The sequence below is a fragment of the Semicossyphus pulcher genome, unplaced genomic scaffold, assembly GCF_022749685.1.
Source record: "Semicossyphus pulcher isolate SPU_LCO1_2020_fin unplaced genomic scaffold, fSemPul1.0.p SCAF_13, whole genome shotgun sequence".
Taxonomy (NCBI): Eukaryota; Metazoa; Chordata; class Actinopteri; order Labriformes; family Labridae; genus Semicossyphus; species Semicossyphus pulcher.
The window spans coordinates 18803732-18827367 of NW_027211637.1; the positions used below are offsets into that span (position 1 = coordinate 18803732).

Consider the following 23636-nt stretch of genomic DNA (forward strand, 5'->3'; position numbering starts at 1 on the left):
ATGTGTGACGTCCACGGTTGGCTCTGGTTGTCACAGTTGTAACGCTTGATTTTCCTCGCTGACGGTCACTTTCCTTTTTAGACTGTTTGCCTTCATCTGAGCGTCAAATTTGTTTCTTTTTCTTTGGATTTTCACTTATTTTTAAAGTTGTATCTGTGGTCATCGATCTTTTCTGTGTTTGTTCAGCCATAGTAGATTACTGTTTACTCGCAACACTTGCAGAGACCAGAAAAGCAGCCGCTTAGCTCCGCCTACCCTCTCTGGCAGACCAACCACTGCTGGGTGATGGAAAACGCGTCACTAACTGGGCGCTGCTTGTGATTTTTTCTGCGAAAGTCATGACAGACACCGAGTCTGTTATACTGCAAATGCAAAGGCTTTCGTCAGTGGACCATAGGCTCAATCACTGTGTTACCTCATTGGGTGATAGATAGTGACTTAACAGACATTTATTTAAATGAAAATCTTCGAGATTAGTACTTTTATGACAGTTTATTATTAAATTATTACAGTTACACTGGCCTCCACTTGTGGGTGCCCACAAGAGGAGGAGGAAGTAATTATTAAACTTAAACTACATTTTAACTGCTAACTACATTATAGTGCATTTTAAACCATCTTTAAATGTTTATATGCTGCATTCACACACTAAATAGGGAGAGTTATGTGAATCATTACCTATTTCACCACATGTTTTTGAGTATATTTGTATTACACAGTAATCAACTGTACACAATTGGCTCATTTGCACCAACTGACACAATGTGTGTAGCAGATGGATCACATTGCACATTGGACATTTAAACCGGTGTTGTATGCAGTAGATGTACCCAATTTAAATCCCTAATACTGTGAGAAACTGTTAATACTGTTAATGTTGTTCTTTTCTGGGGGGGATGGAGTTAAATAAATTATGTGAAGCTGAATACTTTCCTTTTTTTTTGTTCTGGTGAGAGAACAAGAAAATCAGCAGGAGATGAGACATGGAATAAGCTGTAGCAATAAATCACCCTTTTATCCTAAATGTAATTTTTTATAATAGTTAAGGACCCCTTCTCAAGATTTTAAAGATATCACATGATCTGACTGAGACAGGGTCACTGTTGTTCTTCACTGAGGCATACAGTAATTAAGCTGTTCATAAAGGAATAAACATTATTAGTCACAAACCTGATCATCAAAAGGTATTTATTTATTTGAGCATATTTGCAGTTCCAAGAGACTGCTGACTTTATTTACAGCCAGTATTTATTACTCCTTATTGAAAGTTCTTGTGTCATGTAAATGCAAAGAAACATTGGTTGGCTGAAATATTTAGCAGCAAACAATATTTGAGGTATTCATCTATTCATCTACAGTTCAGAGTCTTACTTTTTACTCTAGAAAGAGTGTTTTACTACGGACTCTGTACATTTCTAAACTTCTAAGATGAGAAGTGTTTTAGGCTACAAGGCATCAAGTTATGCAGATTTTCACAAGAAAGCCATTTAAAAAAAGATATCATCTTCTGAATTACTATAATGATCGCAGCACAATTCTGATTTATCTTACAACTTAAGTCATTGATCTGAATAATTGGTCTTCAGAGATGGTGGCACTGCGAACAAATCCCATGGAGCGTATCTGGTCATGAAGTTTCTCATTCTAACTTTGAGATCTGAGTCTTGAACAGTAAGCTGAATGATCCAAGTAATGTTCTCCTTCACTGACGAGCTCAAGAATCCGAGGCAAAGACTTGGCTTTAACAGTGAGAGGAGGATCGCTGTCGGGTAACAGCAGCTTAAAGCGTTCAGTTCAGTGTGGGCCTCCTGTCAATCACATTGACATTTTCCCTTAACAGCATTGACCAACACATGAAAGATGCTGAAGTATTCTAAATATCTGCAGTGGCTACAAATGCAACCAGGGGGAAGGGGTTCACGTTAAGACTTGCGGGCCAAGAGGCTTTTCTCTCTGGGCCCTCACGTGTGGATCAAAGTACATTAGGTCAACAAAAGCAACAAGACTTTACTGGTTTTCAGGCTGATTACTGGGGCTCTGCAGGGTAGGAACAGGAGAATTATGGAGAAATCCTTTAGTACCCTCATGCTGTGGATATGAGTCTTTGAATTTGTTTTCTTTTTACTTGTGCAGCTGTCAGAGTTGAATCAGTAGTCAAATAAAACATCAACAATAAAGGTCCTTCATTTAAATTCCACTCGTGTAAAAAGTGCATTAAAATGTACTCAAGTTAAGAGATGATGCAGTACTTTAACCCAATACACGTTATTTTGAATCTACAGTATATGAACATATGTTTATGTACATGTGAACACACAGCTCAATTTGTGAGGTTTTTTTATACACAGTTACATTAACATTAGATCACAGAGACGTACCCTTATAGAAACTCAGTTAGTATTGACATACAGTATATTGCATCAATAATTATATCAGCACAGTTTAATCATTTCCATCTCAATTTCATTTTCAGTCCCAAACAAAACATTAGCCTCAGCTCAGATTAGAATAGAAAAATGGATATAAATAAAGCTCAATGAAGCACCTTGGCCTAGAAATAAGGTCATATCATCTTTATGATTCTTATAAAATCCAACCACTCAGGGTAGTCAGATAACTAGTCTGATGTCCTCTGAGGCTATCTGACCTTACAACTACAGTAGAGCCAAGTGATATCTGTCTGCACAGAAAGCATCTTTAAACGTCCAGGCATGACCTCAAAACCAGAAATAATCTTACTTACAAGACGAAGTAGGAGATGATAGACACACGGCTTAAATGTCCCTCTATAATATAGTTTTGATTAGGACTGCAGGATATTACCTAACTTATTGTCTCATCTTTTATCTTTAGAGAGAAGATTTTAGACAAATGTAACCCATCAGCAACCACCAAATATAATATGACCATAGATGCTCAACCTTTGTTGACTTTATGAGGATACTCATCCTCAAAGTTGGACATTTTGGTCATCATAGAGAGACAAAATCTTAGAGGTTGATTTCAACCGGTCCAAAGGTCAAAGGTCATCTCTGAGTTTGATTCCATCCAGGTTTGATGGAAGTTAAAAAAAAGTACTTACAGTAGTTAAACATTTTCTGCAGCAGAGCACATTTCATCAGAGAACGGAGCAGCACTGTCATCTTGTGGTCATATTACAGCGCATCATTAACAGCATCCAAAATTACTGGCTCACCCCTACCATCCTCAAAACACTCCACCGCAAACGGACACTGCGCAGAGCCCGCAGAATCATCTCTGATCCCACTCACCCTGCACACTATGTCTTCCAGCTACTGCCCTCTGGGAGGCGCTACAGGACAATTGCCTCCAAAACAACCCGCTTCAGAAACAGTTTCATTCCCATTGCAAGAAACATTCTTAACTCTGAACGCTGAGGATTAAGCATGGCCCTTATGCATGAAATGTGTTTGTCTGTATGTATATCTATGTTATATGTTTAATGTTTAATGTTGGAACCTGTACTGGAAACAAATTCCACCAGCCTGGCTGTGTGGTCATTCAAGAATCAATCAATCAATCAATCAATCATTGGGTGTATTTGTAGCACTAATTTATAGGGCTCAAGTGACCTCATTTGGTGGCAGCTGTGGCCTCCCAGCTCAAAAGGTTGCTGGTTGGAATCCCAGTTTGGACATAGGGGGCCTTTCTGTGTGTCTCAGTTAATAAACCTTCATCATCTAAAATCAGGGCAATTGTTAGTCTACAACAAAAGACATGATTGCGGAAATAATAGTTCTGTGATCATGGGACATGGGAGTGGTGTTTACAGGTATTCTTTTGTGTAACAAATAGAACAGCTGTGTCCAATTATTGTTTTATTTTGCTCTGCCAAGTGTTGATTGACTCCATAGCTATGTTTCAAGCTATTCCTGTTTAGCTGGAGCTCAGTGCTTTGGCTCTATGAGCCTTAAGTTTTATGATGTTTGCTCCTATGAGTGGTCCAAGTCAGATTAAATGAACAATTGTAGCTCCATAAACTACAAGTAATTTCGTTAATTATGATGAATTCCTCTTGTGTTCGTAAGAATTTATCATCAGCACAATCAACATGCTTAAAGGGATAGTTTGACTTTTTAAAGTGGGCTTGCATGAGGTACTTATCAATAGTAAGTGTACTACGTACAGTAGATAACAGTCAGCACGGCCCGTGTATGGAGAAGCCATCAGGAGTTCCTACAAAGAAGCTAATCTAATGTGCAGATGGGGTCACGAGAAACACCTACTTTAGCCTCTAAAAAAATCCTACATGTTAAAGAAACTTATAGTTTAAGTGTATGCTATATTTGATATTTTCACTGCACACAACAGCCCTGTATTCTTACGCATTGGTGCAATGTATCATGCCGTATGTCAGCTGTTTTTGGTCAGAACGTGCCGGGGCCAGTACACAATGCAATCAAACTTCACTTCACAAGCAGTGAAAATATTCCAAAATACAGTGTACAATGAAATCTCACAATATAACGCTGAAATATATATTTATATGATATATTTTTTTCATAATTTTAAGTACCTAAAGTACATTGTACTAGTCAGTGCATACTCAGGCTGTTTGAGTGGCAGGGGCAAATCAAATAATAAGGGCACCAGCTGTAGGGCATGGGGCACCAGCATGCAGAATTTGATTCATCGTCTTGATATGATGCGCATTCAGTCCCAAAAACAATTAACACACGTCTCTGTCCCAGGTAAAGACAATCCTTTTAATTTGTCCGGTGCATTCGGACCTGTAACTGTCCTGTTACGACCTTTTTATTATTATAAAACACTGTTGATCTCACAGAGGTGGAGAGCCCTGTAGCCTTTTATGTACTGTAGTATTTTAGGCATTGTTCAGGCCCTGGGTGTGTCTTGGTGGGTCAGTAATTCAGAATTGAGGCATTATGATTGATTAAATATATTATTAAATAAAACTAATGTAATACAACAATTTGAAACACATTTTTCTCAATACATATGATCCATAAAAAAAACTGTACATGCACTGCTTTCATTTTCAAATCCAATGACATCAGTTTATAGCGTAAAGACTTTGATTTTTGGGAGCAATCTATATTAATGTATATAATTTCAACCATTTCAATTCCAGAAACCAGAATATTTTTAATTGGGTTAAAAGATTCATAGAGAATATTCAAGTGTCCAATCTATAAAACAATATGGTTTAAGTTTATCATATTCAATTGGCTCTTAAGATCAGGGTAAAAGTCAAAAACAAGACACCAAGATGCTTGGTAAGTTCAGACAACAACACTTAGAAAGAACACTTCAGAAGTAAACATCAGGCAACTGAGCATAAGATGAATCCTAAATATAACAAATCAGATTTATACAGTCTTACAGCAAGAAAACTTCAGATAAGGGACATTTGAATTTTTTCTTCTGACTTTTAGAACAGGAGGAAAACAAGTTTTTGAAATTGCAAAGCAGCAAATGTCTGAATATTTTAAAAAGGGAATCAAAAACCACATACATTCAAAAAGCTTCTTGTTAAAAACTTAAATCTTTGTGGAAGGGAGTGTTCAACAGTCCAGGGTCAGTTAATAAACCTTCATCATCTAAAATCAGGGCAATTGTTAGTCTACAACAAAAGAGATGATTGTGGAAATAATAGTTCTGTGATCATGGGACATGGGAGTGGTGTTTACAGGTATTCTTTTGTGTAACAAATACAACAGGTGTGTCCAATTAATTGTTTTATTTTGCTCTGCCAAGTGTTGATTGACTCCATAGCTATGTTTTAAGCTATTCCTGTTTAGCTGGAGCTCAATGCTTTGGCTCTATGAGCCTTAAGTTTGATGATGTTTGCTCCTATGAGTGGTCCAAGTCAGATTAAATGAACAATTGTAGCTCCATAAACTACAAGTAATTTCGTTAATTATGATGAATTCCTCTTGTGTTCATGTTACGTGCCGTAGTTTTGTGTTTTGTTTCCGTGTGTGTCTTTCTCCTGTGCTCCTCAGGTGCTGATCTCCCCTTGCTGCAGCAGGTGATCAGGCTCACCTGTTACCACTCCAGCAATCAGGCAGGAGTATAAAGAGCAGCAGAGAGGAGACAGCCAGAGCCAGTGGGCCATTCGGCTGTGTGTGTGACAGACCTCTTCGTGTTCGGGTTTACTCTTTCAGTGGAAAGAGGGCGTTTCTTCAAGGCCTTAGCATTTATTGTTATTTGCAGTTTTTGGTTTATGCAAGTGTTTTGTCTTGTAGATCAGCTTCTCTTTTGTTTAGAAGCAGCTCGCTTTGTTTCCTTTTTGCTTTAGTTTGTTAATAAATCCCTTCAACTTTGCCTATACTTTGTTCATCCCTTCTTTTTCCTGGGTTCTAATTTATTGTTACTCCCCTCATCCCCTAGCCCATTCAGGGGAACGTAACAGTTCATAAGAATTTATCATCAGCACAATCAACATGCTTAAAGGGATAGTTTGACTTTTTAAAGTGGGCTTGCATGAGGTACCTATCAATAGTAAGTGTACTACGTACAGTAGATAACAGTCAGCACGGCCCGTGTATGGAGAAGCCATCAGGAGTTCCTACAAAGAAGCTAATCTAATGTGCAGATGGGGTCACGAGAAACACCTACTTTAGCCTCTAAAAAAATCCTACATGTTAAAGAAACTTATAGTTTAAGTGTATGCTATATTTGATATTTTCACTGCACACAACAGCCCTGTATTCTTACGCATTGGTGCAATGTATCATGCCGTATGTCAGCTGTTTTTGGTCAGAACGTGCCGGGGCCAGTACACAATGCAATCAAACTTCACTTCACAAGCAGTGAAAATATTCCAAAATACAGCGTATAATGAAATCTCACAATATAACGCTGAAATATATATTTATATGATATATTTTTTTCATAATTTTAAGTACCTAAAGTACATTGTACTAGTCAGTGCATACTCAGGCTGTTTGAGTGGCAGGGGCAAATCAAATAATAATGGCACCAGCTGTAGGGCATGGGGCACCAGCATGCAGAAAGATGTTGTGAAAGCAAAGAATGTGTTTGTGTGCAGGACAAATATAAGGAAAAAACCATATGTTTAATTTGATTCATCGTCTTGATATGATGCGCATTCAGTCCCAAAAACAATTAACACACGTCTCTGTCCCAGGTAAAGACAATCCTTTTAATTTGTCCGGTGCATTCGGACCTGTAACTGTCCTGTTACGACCTTTTTATTATTATAAAACACTGTTGATCTCACAGAGGTGGAGAGCCCTGTAGCCTTTTATGTACTGTAGTATTTTAGGCATTGTTCAGGCCCTGGGTGTGTCTTGGTGGGTCAGTAATTCAGAATTGAGGCATTATGATTGATTAAATATATTATTAAATAAAACTAATGTAATACAACTTTTTGAAACATATTTTTCTCAATACAGATGATCCATAAAAAAAACTGTACATGCACTGCTTTCATTTTCAAATCCAATGACATCAGTTTATAGCGTAAAGACTTTGGTTTTTGGGAGCAATCTATATGAATGTATATAATTTCAACCGTTTCAATTTCAGAAACCAGAATATTTTTAATTGGGTTAAAAGATTCATAGAGAATATTCAAGTGTCCAATCTATAAAACAATATGGTTTAAGTTTATCATATTCAATTGGCTCTTAAGATCAGGGTAAAAGTCAAAAACAAGACACCAAGATGCTTGGTAAGTTCAGACAACAACACTTGGGACATGGGAGTGGTGTTTACAGGTATTCTTTTGTGTAACAAATAGAACAGGTGTGTCCAATTATTGTTTTATTTTGCTTTGCCAAGTGTTGATTGACTCCATAGCTATGTTTAAGCTATTCCTGTTTAGCTGGAGCTCAATGCTTTGGCTCTAAACCCTTGTAGCTCCATAAACTACTACTACTACTACTACTACTACTACTACTACTACTACTACTACTACTACTATTACTACTACTACAACTACTACTACTGCTACTACTAGTTCTACTGGGGGACTCAATGCCAATGTGGGCAATGACAGAGACAACTGGAGGGGGGCGATTGCAGAGGAGGAAGAGAAACTTTAGCCACAGACTCCTCCATCCCCACAGTTCCACAAAAAGATATAGGAGGTCTTTCCTACCTACCTCTATCAGGCTGTACATCAGCCCATGCCAAACCAACAGCAACTATTCCGTACTTATTACTTTTGCACTTTTTTTGTTCCCTTTTAGTACATGTGACTTGAAAATTTGAATGTGCTACTAAAGGAGCTTCTTTAAACTGTAACTACAGTTAGGAATATGGAGTGTTCTAATCTCTGAAGGATGAATGGTATTAAAATAACATTACACAACTACAAAATACTTTTTAGTTTGACTTTTCTTCTCTTGAAGGGTGTGGTTGCATGTCGGCATGTGGCTCTTTAAATGCAGAACGGCTACTGTTGTTTGACTGGTTGGCCCAGCTGCAGGTATTTGATTAATAAAGGAGTAGAAATTGGGCAGGCATCAGCTCTGTATTGCTGTGTCCCTTCACAGTATTTTAGCATAGAGAAATACTGTTTAGGCACTTCCTGAATGCTGCTATTAGTTTTATATGTATTTTATACCCACTACCAATTAGGGCTAAATAAAATGGGTTATGGATTCTTGTTAGGTCACTTACTTTCTCTTGCATGCAGCATGACTAATATCTAAGTAATACTAATAATATAACAAGGGAGTACAGTCCAGACCTCCTCTTTTTGTAAAGTGTCTTGAGATAACTATGCTTATGATTTGGCGCTATACAAATACAATTTGATTGATTGATTGACTATTGAAATGGGACATTTCAAGTAAGTTAATTCAGACAGCAATCACGTTTCCTCCTAAACAAATTAGAGAATTATCCTGCATCTCCTTCTATCCCATTTTCGGCCCATCCAGTCGAGGCAGATGGCTGTTCAACATGAGTCTGGTTCTGCTCGGGGTTTCTGCCTGTTAAAAGGAAGTTTTTCTGCCAATGTGCCGAATGTTGCTAAGTGCTACTCATGGTGATTCATGTTGGGCCTCTCCTTAAATAACATAACTAAGAGTCTGTCTAGACCTGCTCTTTCTGTAAAGTGTCTCGAGATATGAGATTGATTGATTGATTGAATAGGGTTGCTAGTCAAGATATTTGGTATTTACCTTTTTATAAAATTTTGTTAATTTATCTCGTAAAATTCTGATGTATTTTCAGTTTTGTTTTCTGAAATGTTTTTGTGTAATTGTAAGAAGAGTATCACCATGAGGGCAGTGACCAATCTGACAGGCGTGGTGGAGATATAAATGTCAGGTATGTTCAAACACTGAGTATCATTTGTGCAGGCCTGCCTTCATCACCTATTTAAACGACGTCTACGGCTTGTCAGATCAGCACGAAGCAAAAAGAAGGACTTGGAGAACTGAACTTAATTTAAGGTTGGTTTTCTGGTTTTGTTGATTCAATTCAAGGATTTGCCTAACAAAGTTGGCTTGTTGGGAGTTGCTTAAGACTTGCCCTGGGCTTCTCTGTATATCTGTGTAGTTACTGTAGTATCAAGGCTATTTGTCATAATAAACACATTGTAATTTAAGTTTCTGTTGTTGTACTGCTGCAATCTAATTACTATAAAAAGTCCTGGAAAAAAAAGTGTGTACAAAGCAAAGTTTTAGCACTTATTTGCGCAAAAAAAATTCCACCTGATGGGATTTATTTGAGGTTTCACTTTAAAAAAAATTATTTGATCAACTCTCTCCCTTCCATGTTTTTTCTTTTTTTCCCCATTTTCTACAGGAAAGTTGGTGCCTGTCTGAAAATCATGGCCGATCAAGGCAAGGTAATATATATAACACATGCCTAACTATACATTACTACTCAACATTTTATGGCTGGTGAGGTAAGACAAAATAATGACGTTAAAACATTAAAAAAATACAGTGTAAAATAAAAAACTAAAAAAGGCTAGAAAAAAATAAAATAAAATTGAAATGCAGAGAAGATGGCACCGGGTTCGCTGTGCATGGGGCTGGTTCAACAGGGGTCACATCGAGCTTATTTAACTCACTGACTGACTGTACCGTCTGCCTGAAGGAAGCAGTTCATATTCAGGGTGAAGAGTGTGATAGCATCATTTGTAGAGCAAAGTTCAATGATAAAAAGATTAACCTGTCATTTAACTTCTTTATGAGCTTAAACAGTACGAGATTAAACAGTGAAACATACATTTCTTTGTACCATTTTGTTCCACCAGGTGCTTGATGATCCCACTGATGTGTTTTTAAGCGGTTCTTTTGTAGCTTTGGTTTCATGATAATGTTTTCATTGGGCCTCATGTGAGAACATTGTCATATTTTTGTCCTTAAGCTATCACACAGAGCCCTCTCAACAACGGGAGCTGGTTTTACTGGTATTCTTTTGGTTATTAACGGGTGCTGGTTTTTGTTTTATTGTTTTCTGCAAGGTGTTTAATGATCCCATCCATGGGCATGTGGAGTTACATCCACTTCTCATCAAAATCATTGACACACCTCAGTTCCAGAGACTACGAAATCTCAAGCAGCTCGGAGGAGCCTACTTTGTTTATCCCGGAGCATCCCACAACCGCTTTGAGCACTCGATTGGGTATGTGAGCAAGTTTTCACACAGAGAGCTTTGTGCTTTAAGGTAACCACATTACAAGTTAGGTGGAGGCTGGTTTGCAGTAAAGCACCTAATAAAATATACAAATACAACCAAAGTTAACATTGCATATTTTAGTATAGACATAATAAAAGTTTATATTTTTAGTGTTGCAGCAGGATTCTCATGTGAGTTATTTTATGTGGTGTCAAAAGGACGGCGCATTTAGCAGGAGAGCTTGTACGGGCTTTAAAAGCAAGACAGCCGGAACTCAACATCACTGATCAAGACATCCTTTGTGTTGAGATTGCTGGTCTTTGTCATGACCTAGGTGAGTAATGCACCCCTTTTCAATATTACATGGTAAAGGTTTTAAAAGTTCCCGCATTGACAACAAATAGACACTCTTGGTTTCCTCAACAGTAATCAGTTTATTGACATTTTGGACACTTATTGATCATGTAGTAAGTTTGACTTATCAGCTGCTGAATCATTTGTAAGACAGCTGGGAGTCTGACATGAGTTACACAATCAGTATTTCTTGGAATAAAAAATATGGGCAGAAATATGTCAGTAGAAGGGATAGACCGATTATCGGCCGCCATTTTGACGCATATCAGCATCAGCATTTTTTTTTTTTTAATCCGACGGCCGATAAGAGATCAATTTAAAACTGGGTTATTTTGGCTCTGATGCATATGCTTAAAGGCATTTAAACAAAGTTTGGTGTTGGAGTTTGTATTATTCAAAATTGTGATGCCAAAATTTTCACTTTTACTGCAAATGAATATCAGCTTCAAATATCGGTTATCGACCTCCTTGACTACTAATAATCGGTATCGGTGTCGACCCTGAAAAAACCATATCGGTCTATCTCTAGTCAGTAGAAACTGAATTTGTATTATTTGTATTTGAATTGCTCGACTTAAAAAACTTGAATTTGAATTACATAATTTGAAATTGAATTTCTCAGTTTGGAACTAAATTCCAATTAACTTGACACTGATTGTAATAAGCTGAAATTGATTATTATTACTTTTGGTGGCTACCGAGACCTACCAGTGGATCTACTGGTAGCTACCGAGACCTGCCAGACCTTCCGCGGGCTATTATTAGTTAATGATAGTTTATTAGCTATTTGCACTACGGTAGCTTTGCTCTGTGAGCTCTGGGGGGCAGCTGCCGCTGTAACGGGGAGCTAAAACCGACCCATTGCCATTGTGGTGGGGTGTCAACGACTTGCTGCTGTTGCGGGGGGCTGTCAGTGATTCCCTGCTTGACCACAAGCAAACAGACAGTTCGGACCCACCGCACGTGACCAATTCACATAACACTCGCGTCCGCCCAGCCGTGCTGGTAACTTATTGGTGTGAAATGAGGAGTCACAAGGTTTATTTAGTCAAAGTCTATTGTCGTTTTCTTTAAATGCCTGATTATGACATAAAAGCTGTTAAAAAGTGGGTTGCGTGCAGTGAGTCCCCACATCACGGGGATGCTCCGGAGCAGCAAGTCGGTAACACGGCAACCTGTCAGTTTTAGCTCCCCGCAGCAGCAGCCCCCCGGAGCGTCCCTGAACAAAGCTGCCGTAGCGCAAACAGCTAATAATATAACTCTTGGTCAAATGGTCAAAAACATAGGTGCAGATTGGTGCTGTGAATCTGCACTCGATTGCTGTTCCTTATCAACCGGATGTGTGTCTCAGTAAACAGAAATTGAATTTCAGGAATTGAATTCGAATTGTAAAAACTGAATGTGGACTTTAAATGTTCAAATAAATCTGAATTCAATTTCAAATAATGTGATTCAAATTCAAATTTTTAGTAATTCAAATTCAGTTTTTACTGACACATATTTCTGCTCATAAAATAAAACCAAATGTACATCCAGGAGAAAAAGCCTGACTCTAATTCAAGTAAAACTGGCCTGATAAGACATATTCAATATTGTTTGGTTATACATACATTTATTTCTCCATATTAAGGTCATGGGCCATTTTCCCATCTGTTTGATGGAATTTTCGTCCCCATGGTACTGAAAAAAAAAAAAGAGGACTTGGCAAACATTGGGGAACTGGACGAAGAGATAGCGGAAGAGATAGAGGAAGAGATAGAGGAAGAGATAGAGAAGTTGAAGACTTGGAAGGTAAGAAAAAATAATTTATGTGTAACAGTACGTATGATATACTAACCAACAGGGATGGGGATACTTGAGTACTTGAGTACTCGAGTACTTGTTGTTGACATTATTCGAGTAACATTACACTACTCGCGCACCTGCGCGTGCGATATTTTCGGCTAAAGTAGTTTAACTCAGTTACATGCACCATGTCAGCCGTGACCAGGAAAAGTGATGTCTGGAAGTAAAGACGAAGATAACATGCTGTGCAAGATATGTGGTGTTAAACTTGTATGTCATAGACATAGTTCGATGCTTAACCACGTTCACTTAAAGCACAAGGAGAAGCCAGCGGAGACAGACAACAGGCAGTCTCACATAACATCATTTGCTAGCCCTGTTAGCACACGTCGTTGTGATGATACCAGAGCGGAGAAGATTAGCCTGCTAATAACGAACATGGTGACTGCACTGAATTTTCATATGATGGCATTTTAGTTTCGTGTCTTCAGTGACACAATAAGAGAACACTACACATTTTGTTTGTTTTGGCGTCTAGAACTAAGTATAGTGAGTGACACATATAGATACAGGATATTTGCACTTTATCTTAATATGATTGTGTACAGGCATCTTTCTATTCAGTGTGTCCCAGCCCTCCCAAATATCCCTTATAATAACATTTAATATGTTGTGAACATACTCACAGTAACAATGGGATGAAATTAAGTCACATCTAGTTCTTAGATGAGTGAGATCCTAAGGGACTCTGTTATTTAAAGATTTACACACTCAAAAGTCATGACCACTTTTCTCAGATATTAAGAAATTATTTGCGTGGAGAAGGGTGAGCCTGAAGAGAGAGGAGACCGAGATTCTAAGACTCTGCTGTAGATTGTTCTGTCAGGTAGCCGGATTTGTCTGGCCAAATGACGGAGCAACAAGCTTTAGAAGTTACAAGTCTAGGTCATTATGCAAGTTATGGCCACAGGCCTGCAGTCCGTCAGACATGATAAATAAGACAAGCATTCAATTCTGTGTATACTTTGTCTGATATATGTATTTATACATCAATGGGCCTGTGTTTCTTGCAGCATGAAAAGGGCTCTTGTGACATGTTTGATTACCTGGTCAAATGTAATAAGCTTAAGCAAGAAATGAAGGATTGTGGCCTGAAGCTGCCTGAGGACCTGACATTCATCAAGGAGATGATTATGCCTAAACAAATTAAAGACAAGAAGGTCAGTCAAGCTCATCTGAAAGGCATGACATCAGCCGCTCCTCATTGTTACAAAGATGTCTCTAATGCCACTCTTGTCTATCATCTCCTCAGTGGCCACATAAAGGCAGAGGAAAGGACAAGGCCTTTCTCTATGAAATCGTGTCCAACAAAAGCAGTGGGGTTGATGTTGACAAGTTTGACTACTTAGCCAGGTGCGATTTCATTGAACCACTGCTGTGGAGCAATTCCCTTCTTGATTCAGAAAGTTAAAATACTTATACTACTAATTATAATACTAATCTTTGTTTTTTCCCCTGAACAATTATAATAATCTCCTCATTAGTTTAATATTCAGCATTCTGAAGAATATTAAGTTCAACTTAATCTTCCAGTTTTCTTCACATATTTCCTTAACATGGCTTTTCTCAGAGACTGCTACCACCTGGGAGTCCAGAACAACTTTGACCACAACCGCTTCCTGAAGTTTGCCAGGGTGTGTGAGGTGGAGGGGAAGGAGTGGAAGCACATCTGCATTAGAGACAAGGTGCTGACAGTGTTACTCCTGCTTGTTATCAGATATTAAACAGCAATCTGATATTAGCTTTAGTTGTGACTAAACTATGGACATTAACTCCAACAGATGATGGACAATATGTATGACTTGTTCCATGCGAGACACTGTAACCACAGAAGAGCCTATCAGCACAAAGTGAACAACATCATAGAACATATGTAAGTGCCTTCCTTCAGATGTTAGGGCTGTTACAACACTAAGCTTGGTCTCCTTTCTGATGCAGCTTATTTCATTTGCCTCATGATTATCTCTTTACATGTTGGGTATGATCATCCAGGACTGCCGAGGCTTTTTTTAAAGCAGATGAGCACATCAAGGTGAAAGGCTCAGGAGGGAAGATGTTCACTATCTCCACAGCCATAGGCGACATGGAGGCCTACACCAAGCTGACAGGTCTGTGGATAACAATGTGTGCTGTTAGCTCATGTCTGAAATCATTTAGGTTGACTTAGACTACAGAAGGATGTGGCCAACTTTTACTTGATTCACACTCCTGTCGTCTGAGCCCGCTCTCAAGACGTGTGGCCAGGAAACACTAACTTCACTGATGCTCTTATAATTATGTATGATCAATGACACCAGATCCAGTAATATTATCACATTATTTCATTGCTTAGTTTTGTTAGTCACACCCCTCAGTTCCCCTCACTGTGTCATTTATTTGTAAAACAATGGTTTGTTCAAACTCATGTATCTTTAACTGTTTGTATTTTAGATAATTTGTTTGAACAAATACTCAACTCTTCCGACGAGGAGCTGAAAGATGCGAAGGAGATTCTGGAAAAAATCATCGCTCGAAAGTTCTACAGGTTCCTGGGTGACAAAACACTGGGGGAGGAGGATCAGAAGGTATGTCTTTGTGTGCCTGTATTTGATTATCCTTCTGTGTGACACATTTTCTAATTCACTGTTATTACAAAGCTGGATGTTGTGCTCATTTTTCAGTCAATAGAACAAATTCACGTTGAATTCTCTGCTGTCTCTCGAATTTTGTGTTGCCTGCATTGTTCCTGGATTTAACATGGACAACATCACTTTCTCACCAGTCATAGTTCCATGAAATGGAATTTGGATTGGATAGCAGGGTAACAGAGTCATAGGATATATAGTCCCTCACAGTCAACTAAACACTAAGTTGGTGCATTTTTATTTTTTGAGTGAGAGATACAAATTGCATTCACGTCAGCTTTTCCAGGTTGTTTCATTGTCAAGTCTTTCCACATTGAAGAAGGACTAAATGTCTGTATTTTGTCCTCTTATTCCTTGGCAAACAACACCGCACATCACAGCCAAAATCCCGTACAGACTGCCTGGTAGAACAACATTTATTTTATGTTGCCAATGTTCTTCAAAATGTATATAAATACCTAATGATATCAGCTGGACTGTCCTACATTTTACAAGGCAAAACGGTGCATTAACTTGGCACAAAGTAGAGCAAGGGGGTTGTATTTGGTCCCTTAATTAATCATAGGTGTGTTTCAGGGTGACATGAACAGAGCCTGCAACTAACAAATCTCTATTGATATAGAAGAATTTGGTCATTTATTAAAGCTGCAGTAGGTAAGATGGAGAAGAGAGCGGACTTTGCTTCAAATTTTGAAAGAGAACAACCTCCAGGTCCCTCCCCCTCTCTCTACATGGCGCTTAGTCCCGACTCCAAAGCCCTCCCTGCAGAGGAGGCTGTCATGCGTGCGCAGGCTAGTAACCACGGCAACTAAAGAAACCAGGTATACAAGATGGCAGACACACCGGTAAAAAGTAAAATAACAATAACTGCAGCCGTTGTATTACACCACCAACACTATCTAAGTAGATACACATCAAACCCGCGGAAATCAGTGTTTTTACTGTGAACGGTAATCTACAGCAAATTCTATTTGGCAAAAACCACGAGCACTTTTCAGCTCCCGTAGCTCTCTCCACCTCAGAGATGCCGCTCCGACGTACTCTGTTTTTGTTTCCGTCTCGGTCCAAAGTCTTTTTCGCTTGCTTTTCCTCATTTCTTTTCGTTTTTTCATTCCCGTGGTCGTTTTGCAGTCATTGTGGACACAAACCGGTTGACGCTGCGCACACTGACGAAATTGTGCTTGACCGTGTGAGCATGCGCAGAGGAGTGGGGGTGCGCAGCGTGTGATTGACAGCAGCATGAGAGACTGCTCGGCTCTGATTGGTTGTTGTGTTCCGTGACAGTAGATTTATTGCAAATGCCACTAGGAGTAGGAGGAGGAGCCAGAGGAACATTCTCTCTCTCATGTACTACTGCATGGCGACAGTTTGAACAAATATGACGAAAAGTTAGTTTTATTAATGTTACCTACTGAACCTTTGAGAGACTGGGTTTGGGTTTAATTTGGAATAATTTTTCTTTTGCCATTCTACGGTGCCCATCTACACGTAGAACACACATAACAAGTAACATGTAACAAGAACATATGTTGTTGCTCTCTTTGCCTGTCTCTATCCTGCATCTCCTTCTATCCCATTTTCGGCCCATCCAGTCGAGGCAGATGGCTGTTCAACATGAGTCTGGTTCTGCTCGAGGTTTCTGCCTGTTAAAAGGAAGTTTTTCTGCCAATGTGCCGAATATTGCTAAGTGCTACTCATGGTGATTCCTGTTGGGCCTCTCTTTAAATAACATAACAAAGAGTCGGCCTAGACCTGCTCTTTTTGTAAAGTGTCTCGAGATAACTCTGGTTATGATTTGGCGCTATACAAAAAAAATGTGATTGATTGATTGATAAGCTACTTAATTAAATATTGTAACGTGCAGATTTCAGTTATATCTGCTGCAGCAATCCCAGCACAGCGAAATGATTGTGTTTCCCATTTAAAGCTGGACAAAGAAGCAGCCATGGACCAGATATCTGAGTGGAAAAAAGAATTGGCTGGTGACCAACTTACACCAGAGGACTTTGTAGTTGATGTAAGTTTTTATTCTTAATTCACCTCACTTTCTGTAAAATCTTGGGTTCTGTAGATCATTTGATCTGTAAGATGTTACAGAACTATGTTATGGCATTTTTTATTTCTCTCTCACCCTTCTTTTTAGGTCATTACTTTCGACTATGGAAAGGGTGGCAAGGACCCTGTCCAATATGTGTATTTCTACAGCAAGGATAACCCTGATCAGGCAAAGTGGATGTCTGAAGACCAGGTCAGTTGGTTCAATGGTCAATGAAAACTAAAACTTTAGACTGACTCTTTCTTTGTATCTGCTGTTTCATCCATGATTTAATTATTTGTAAGGAAGCCTTTGTTATGTTATGTCATTGCTTTAAATTAAATCTGCTGTCATTGTTATCAGAAATCCAAGATCCGCACAGTGTGCTTTTCTGAGAAGCTGATCAGAGTTTACTACAAGAATCCTGAAGAACAGAGTCTGGAGATTGCCAAGGAGCGCTTTAAGCAGTAGGTAACAATTAGTTCAAGGTTGTAGGATATTGTAGGCAGCGTGAGGTTCTTTGGCTGGCGATTTTTTTGCGTTGAAAGGCTGATTAAGTTATGAGCATTAATTATGATGTAACATCACAGGGAGGGAGTCATACATATGTTACAACTTGTCAGAGCTCTGGAAGATTGCTGTTCCATTGTTCTATGATCATGGGGCTGTAGTTGGTGCAGTATAGGACTGCAGTTGATGGACGAATATAGTTTGTTCTTCTGTAGAAGTTACAATTTCCTAAAGCCAAGGTTGGCCAAAACTTTGACGTACAGATTTACTATCACTTAAGACAAGTGACAAAAGTGACAGCACAAGTGAGATGTTGGATCTCAATAATGACTGGAATTTTTGCTTTAAAAATGAGTAGAAGTATAAATCATTTATTGAATATAGACATTTCAGCTTCTATTTGTCATTCATATGTTTGGCTAGTTATACTCTGCACTGCTCTTTTTATAACTGATGCTCTCATCTGTCTTTATTTACATGCAGGGTGGAAATGCAGCAACAACAAAGGGAGCAAAGGGCACAAAAAAGAAAAGCTTCAGCAGATAGTGGAACATGATTTATATTAATTAGCCTACATGTTGCATGAGGTGAAGGGTTTTTCTTTCAAAATAAATCAGGATGAGGATTATTGGAGCACTGTCATTATCATAGACATACTGTATCTTTGTTTTAGTTCAATCATTGAAAAATCACATTATATTCCTTATGACCATACCAAGCTGTAAAGCACTTCCAACACGTGTAATGGTCTTAACTTGTGGTTTTATGTAGGGATTCAAAATATTAAGTTGTGTTTGTTTTGTATGTTAATTGCTAAATGTATGTGTTTCTGATTGATTATTATTTTGATCTTGAGTGATGTTTGATTCGATTTCGTTTGATCATTTTTAAATGTTTTAAATGCTTGTTTTATATAATCTTAGTTTTGAACAGTTCTACCTTTGGAAAGTGGCTCTTGGGAAGCCTTTTGATTAAGCATCTGACAATTTGAAATAAGAATTCAATATATCTTCTCACTGGAATCATACTATATCATAGATCAATAGGAAATCATACACTTTCTTTATTGCAATGATCTTTAAAAGTTGTTAGAAAACATTGTGTACCGCTATGTTTTAGTAATTGTATTAAGATGTGTTCTCTACATATGATGCATCTAAAGGGAAACCAACGCTATTAGAGCCTTTAAGTATATTACTGTTTTGATGGGTTGATATCACACATTAAAAAAAAGAGTTTTTCTCTGTGCTGTGTCTTTGTGCAGTTTCATTGGTCCAAATCCAGAGGAAATCATATGTTTCAAAGAAGATCATTCAAATATGATTTATTTATTTGTTTAAAATATATTATTGTGGCTCAAGTTAATGTCATAAGGAACAGCTTCACACAGGAGCGGGTGATGTATAACTTCTATAAATACTGTATTATAATTTAGTTGATACTAAAGTCCCTTTATGGTTCAATTACAATAATAATAATAAAAGAATCTGTGAATTTACAGCTTTAATTTTGTTTATACCATGGCTTATGACATGAGTCTTATCGTAACATGTCGAGAATAAGAGTGACCACATTTGTTCAATGGGACACCTGTATAAAAGTAATAACACTTTTTTTTCAGGTACGCTTTTTCATTACTTGAATGTGTTTAAAAAACAAAACAAAAAAGACATTCCCATTCAAATAGTTTTGGTAAGTTAATTCAAACGTATCCATAGCCTAGTGTAATCCTCTTATCCTTCCAGAGATATATCCGTATTGAAGCCTGTTTTGTGGCTGCTGTGTAGTTTGTTTTGAATTTTGATTTGACTAATAAAACATTAACTTGACTAGTATGGACAGTGAGTTGGAGTAAGTTTCAATGTACCTGGTTGTAAGTGTCAGTACAATACATGGACAATTAACGTGCTGTACCAGGTAAACACATCTCATGTAGGACACCTGAAATGCCCTGCCCAGTACACAAGTAGGCTAACTTATCAACATATAGTTGGAAAATCTGAGGCTACAGGTAGAGAGCGGCTGACTTACCGATTTACCGAAGAGCAGAGTATTCATCCAGTCATGTCCTGGCCATATGTGTGTACATTACTAAACCATGCTTACTTTAATTGCAAAACGCGGATACGAAAAAGCAGTTTTAAAAACGCCGGCTTTGCAGGTCCTAAATCGTCGTCACTGAATGTTTCCGGGGTTTTGGCGTCAACACTCTGGCCTGATTCGCTCCACCATATTTGGCTCCACCTTTTGCGCTCGTTCTAATGGGAGGGACCTGTGTCAAGTTATAGACACGTGTCGTGTAATGTACCGGAAGCAATGTGTTTTAATTTTGAAATAAAATCATTTAAAAAAAAAGTTCCCATATTCAATAGAATATATTAAGGAGACTGTTTATTAAAGTTAATCATGAATTTAGGTAAACTGTTTTTGTTTGTTTTTCTTTATTTCTAATTGTTTTTACTGCTGACAGAAGTGACACTGTGTAATTAACTTGTGGAGTGGAGCAAGAATGTGCTCCACTCTTTTCATTTTGCTAACGCCACGGCTATTTGTGGTCTCATTCTACTATGAAGGTGAAGAAGTTTTGAGTCGTGTCAGTATACTTTTATTTTGAAGGCAGTGACCGGACATTGTGTGTGTGTTAAAGGATATTTTGACGCACCCCGTGTGGAAACAAAACCCGGGTATTTTTCATCGCACCAGTGTCTTCTGTGCAGAACCACCCAGTCAGCTGTAGCAGTCTATGTGGGAACCATTTACGGCTGTAATTTTGGGCTCTCTTCTTTTGTGACAAACTGAAATTATCGCCTGTTAGTATGATCAACATGGACAACCGGAAACGTCAGTTAGAGGCAGTTTCGACCTCTAATGAGAGCTTTAAAACGCCGGAGAAGAGAATGTCAGTAGGGACCTGAATGTGACAGAAAGGACAGTCCATTTAATGAACTCAGTGTGACCTCACCTGCACAGTAGATGCTCCTTCAAGGTTTTACAGCTGCTTTTTGCTCACATGAACCTTTAAAATCTGGGTCTTGATGCTCGAAGTGACCTTGTGAAACTGATAAGAAGTATAACAGAGCTCCATCTTGGATACGTGAATCCACAGTGAGGGAGTTTCCATCCACCTGCTAAAAAAATTGGAAACGCTAAAACAGGTGCACATGTAATCATCACTCTGTTGCACGCTCTTGTTCAGAGGTTTTATCAGAACCCGACTGGAGAATTAACATAATAAAGTGTTCATCTTTTTCTGCTGGACTCTTTATAGTCACTTAACAAATGTATTAGAAAACACACATCAATTTGCTTTTTCTTTTGCAGATTTTCTGGAAATTCAGTTTAAATTTGCACTAGGTTTGAAAGGAAACCTGACTTTTGACAGCTGCATTGTAAGGATATATTCTGCATAACTGAACTTTTGTGGTTCTTCATGGTGACTCTTAACGTAACCCTCTTTTATAAGCTCTATATAAACACGTAAAGATGGTTTTTAACTTTTTAAGAATAAAGTTCGAAGCCAAAATCTGGACTTTTTTTTCGTGTTTATGTTAAGTAATTGTCAACAACTGTAACTTAAAGTTATAATCTTGAAGATTTTAGTTTCGTTCTCGTTGGCGGCACCTATGGCGATAAACGGTAATTGCAGGAGCACACTTCCCAGATATCCAAACAGTGTCTCATGTGTGACGTCCACGGTTGGCTCTGGTTGTCACAGTTGTAACGCTTGATTTTCCTCGCTGACGGTCACTTTCCTTTTTAGACTGTTTGCCTTCATCTGAGCGTCAAATTTGTTTCTTTTTCTTTGGATTTTCACTTATTTTTAAAGTTGTATCTGTGGTCATCGATCTTTTCTGTGTTTGTTCAGCCATAGTAGATTACTGTTTACTCGCAACACTTGCAGAGACCAGAAAAGCAGCCGCTTAGCTCCGCCTACCCTCTCTGGCAGACCAACCACTGCTGGGTGATGGAAAACGCGTCACTAACTGGGCGCTGCTTGTGAATTTTTCTGCGAAAGTCATGACAGACACCGAGTCTGTTATACTGCAAATGCAAAGGCTTTCGTCAGTGGACCATAGGCTCAATCACTGTGTTACCTCATTGGGTGATAGATAGTGACTTAACAGACATTTATTTAAATGAAAATCTTCGAGATTAGTACTTTTATGACAGTTTATTATTAAATTATTACAGTTACACTGGCCTCCACTTGTGGGTGCCCACAAGAGGAGGAGGAAGTAATTATTAAACTTAAACTACATTTTAACTGCTAACTACATTATAGTGCATTTTAAACCATCTTTAAATGTTTATATGCTGCATTCACACACTAAATAGGGAGAGTTATGTGAATCATTACCTATTTCACCACATGTTTTTGAGTATATTTGTATTACACAGTAATCAACTGTACACAATTGGCTCATTTGCACCAACTGACACAATGTGTGTAGCAGATGGATCACATTGCACATTGGACATTTAAACCGGTGTTGTATGCAGTAGATGTACCCAATTTAAATCCCTAATACTGTGAGAAACTGTTAATACTGTTAATGTTGTTCTTTTCTGGGGGGGATGGAGTTAAATAAATTATGTGAAGCTGAATACTTTCCTTTTTTTTTGTTCTGGTGAGAGAACAAGAAAATCAGCAGGAGATGAGACATGGAATAAGCTGTAGCAATAAATCACCCTTTTATCCTAAATGTAATTTTTTATAATAGTTAAGGACCCCTTCTCAAGATTTTAAAGATATCACATGATCTGACTGAGACAGGGTCACTGTTGTTCTTCACTGAGGCATACAGTAATTAAGCTGTTCATAAAGGAATAAACATTATTAGTCACAAACCTGATCATCAAAAGGTATTTATTTATTTGAGCATATTTGCAGTTCCAAGAGACTGCTGACTTTATTTACAGCCAGTATTTATTACTCCTTATTGAAAGTTCTTGTGTCATGTAAATGCAAAGAAACATTGGTTGGCTGAAATATTTAGCAGCAAACAATATTTGAGGTATTCATCTATTCATCTACAGTTCAGAGTCTTACTTTTTACTCTAGAAAGAGTGTTTTACTACGGACTCTGTACATTTCTAAACTTCTAAGATGAGAAGTGTTTTAGGCTACAAGGCATCAAGTTATGCAGATTTTCACAAGAAAGCCATTTAAAAAAAGATATCATCTTCTGAATTACTATAATGATCGCAGCACAATTCTGATTTATCTTACAACTTAAGTCATTGATCTGAATAATTGGTCTTCAGAGATGGTGGCACTGCGAACAAATCCCATGGAGCGTATCTGGTCATGAAGTTTCTCATTCTAACTTTGAGATCTGAGTCTTGAACAGTAAGCTGAATGATCCAAGTAATGTTCTCCTTCACTGACGAGCTCAAGAATCCGAGGCAAAGACTTGGCTTTAACAGTGAGAGGAGGATCGCTGTCGGGTAACAGCAGCTTAAAGCATTCAGTTCAGTGTGGGCCTCCTGTCAATCACATTGACATTTTCCCTTAACAGCATTGACCAACACATTAAAGATGCTGAAGTATTCTAAATATCTGCAGTGGCTACAAATGCAACCAGGGGGAAGGGGTTCACGTTAAGACTTGCGGGCCAAGAGGCTTTTCTCTCTGGGCCCTCACGTGTGGATCAAAGTACATTAGGTCAACAAAAGCA

General features: G+C 38.3%; 2 protein-coding genes across 4 annotated transcripts in view; both read left to right on the forward strand.

Moving 5' to 3' along the window:
• Positions 1 to 9300: 9300 nt before the first annotated feature.
• The window catches only part of LOC138589846 (deoxynucleoside triphosphate triphosphohydrolase SAMHD1-like), a 28920-nt gene continuing 14584 nt past the window's right edge, over positions 9301 to 23636 (forward strand). For 2 of the 3 annotated variants that reach the window (XM_069660312.1, XM_069660314.1), the window contains exons 1-2: positions 9302 to 9413; positions 10809 to 10924. The gene's annotated coding sequence lies outside the window, so the exon portion shown is untranslated. Of the gene's footprint in view, positions 9414 to 10808; positions 10925 to 23636 lie in introns of all 3 variants that reach the window. The other variant, XM_069660313.1, reaches the window with a different exon arrangement.
• LOC138589847 (deoxynucleoside triphosphate triphosphohydrolase SAMHD1-like) lies at positions 13767 to 19176 on the forward strand. The gene is made up of 10 exons (XM_069660315.1): positions 13767 to 13949; positions 14042 to 14142; positions 14360 to 14474; positions 14571 to 14662; positions 14782 to 14897; positions 15220 to 15353; positions 17341 to 17430; positions 17557 to 17661; positions 17812 to 17915; positions 18442 to 19176. Exons 1-10 carry the CDS (start codon positions 13782 to 13784, stop codon positions 18512 to 18514), a joined length of 1098 nt encoding a protein of 365 aa, XP_069516416.1. The 5' UTR covers positions 13767 to 13781; the 3' UTR covers positions 18515 to 19176.

Excerpts from the sequence above, each read along its gene's own strand:
- LOC138589847 (XM_069660315.1), top strand. The coding sequence starts at position 13,782 with ATGGGCCTGTGTTTCTTGCAGCATGAAAAGGGCTCTTGTGACATGTTT. Across the intron at positions 15,354-17,340 it reads TGGGGGAGGAGGATCAGAAG|CTGGACAAAGAAGCAGCCAT; the intron begins GTATGTCTTTGT and ends TCCCATTTAAAG. Across the intron at positions 17,916-18,441 it reads GCCAAGGAGCGCTTTAAGCA|GGTGGAAATGCAGCAACAAC; the intron begins GTAGGTAACAAT and ends ATTTACATGCAG.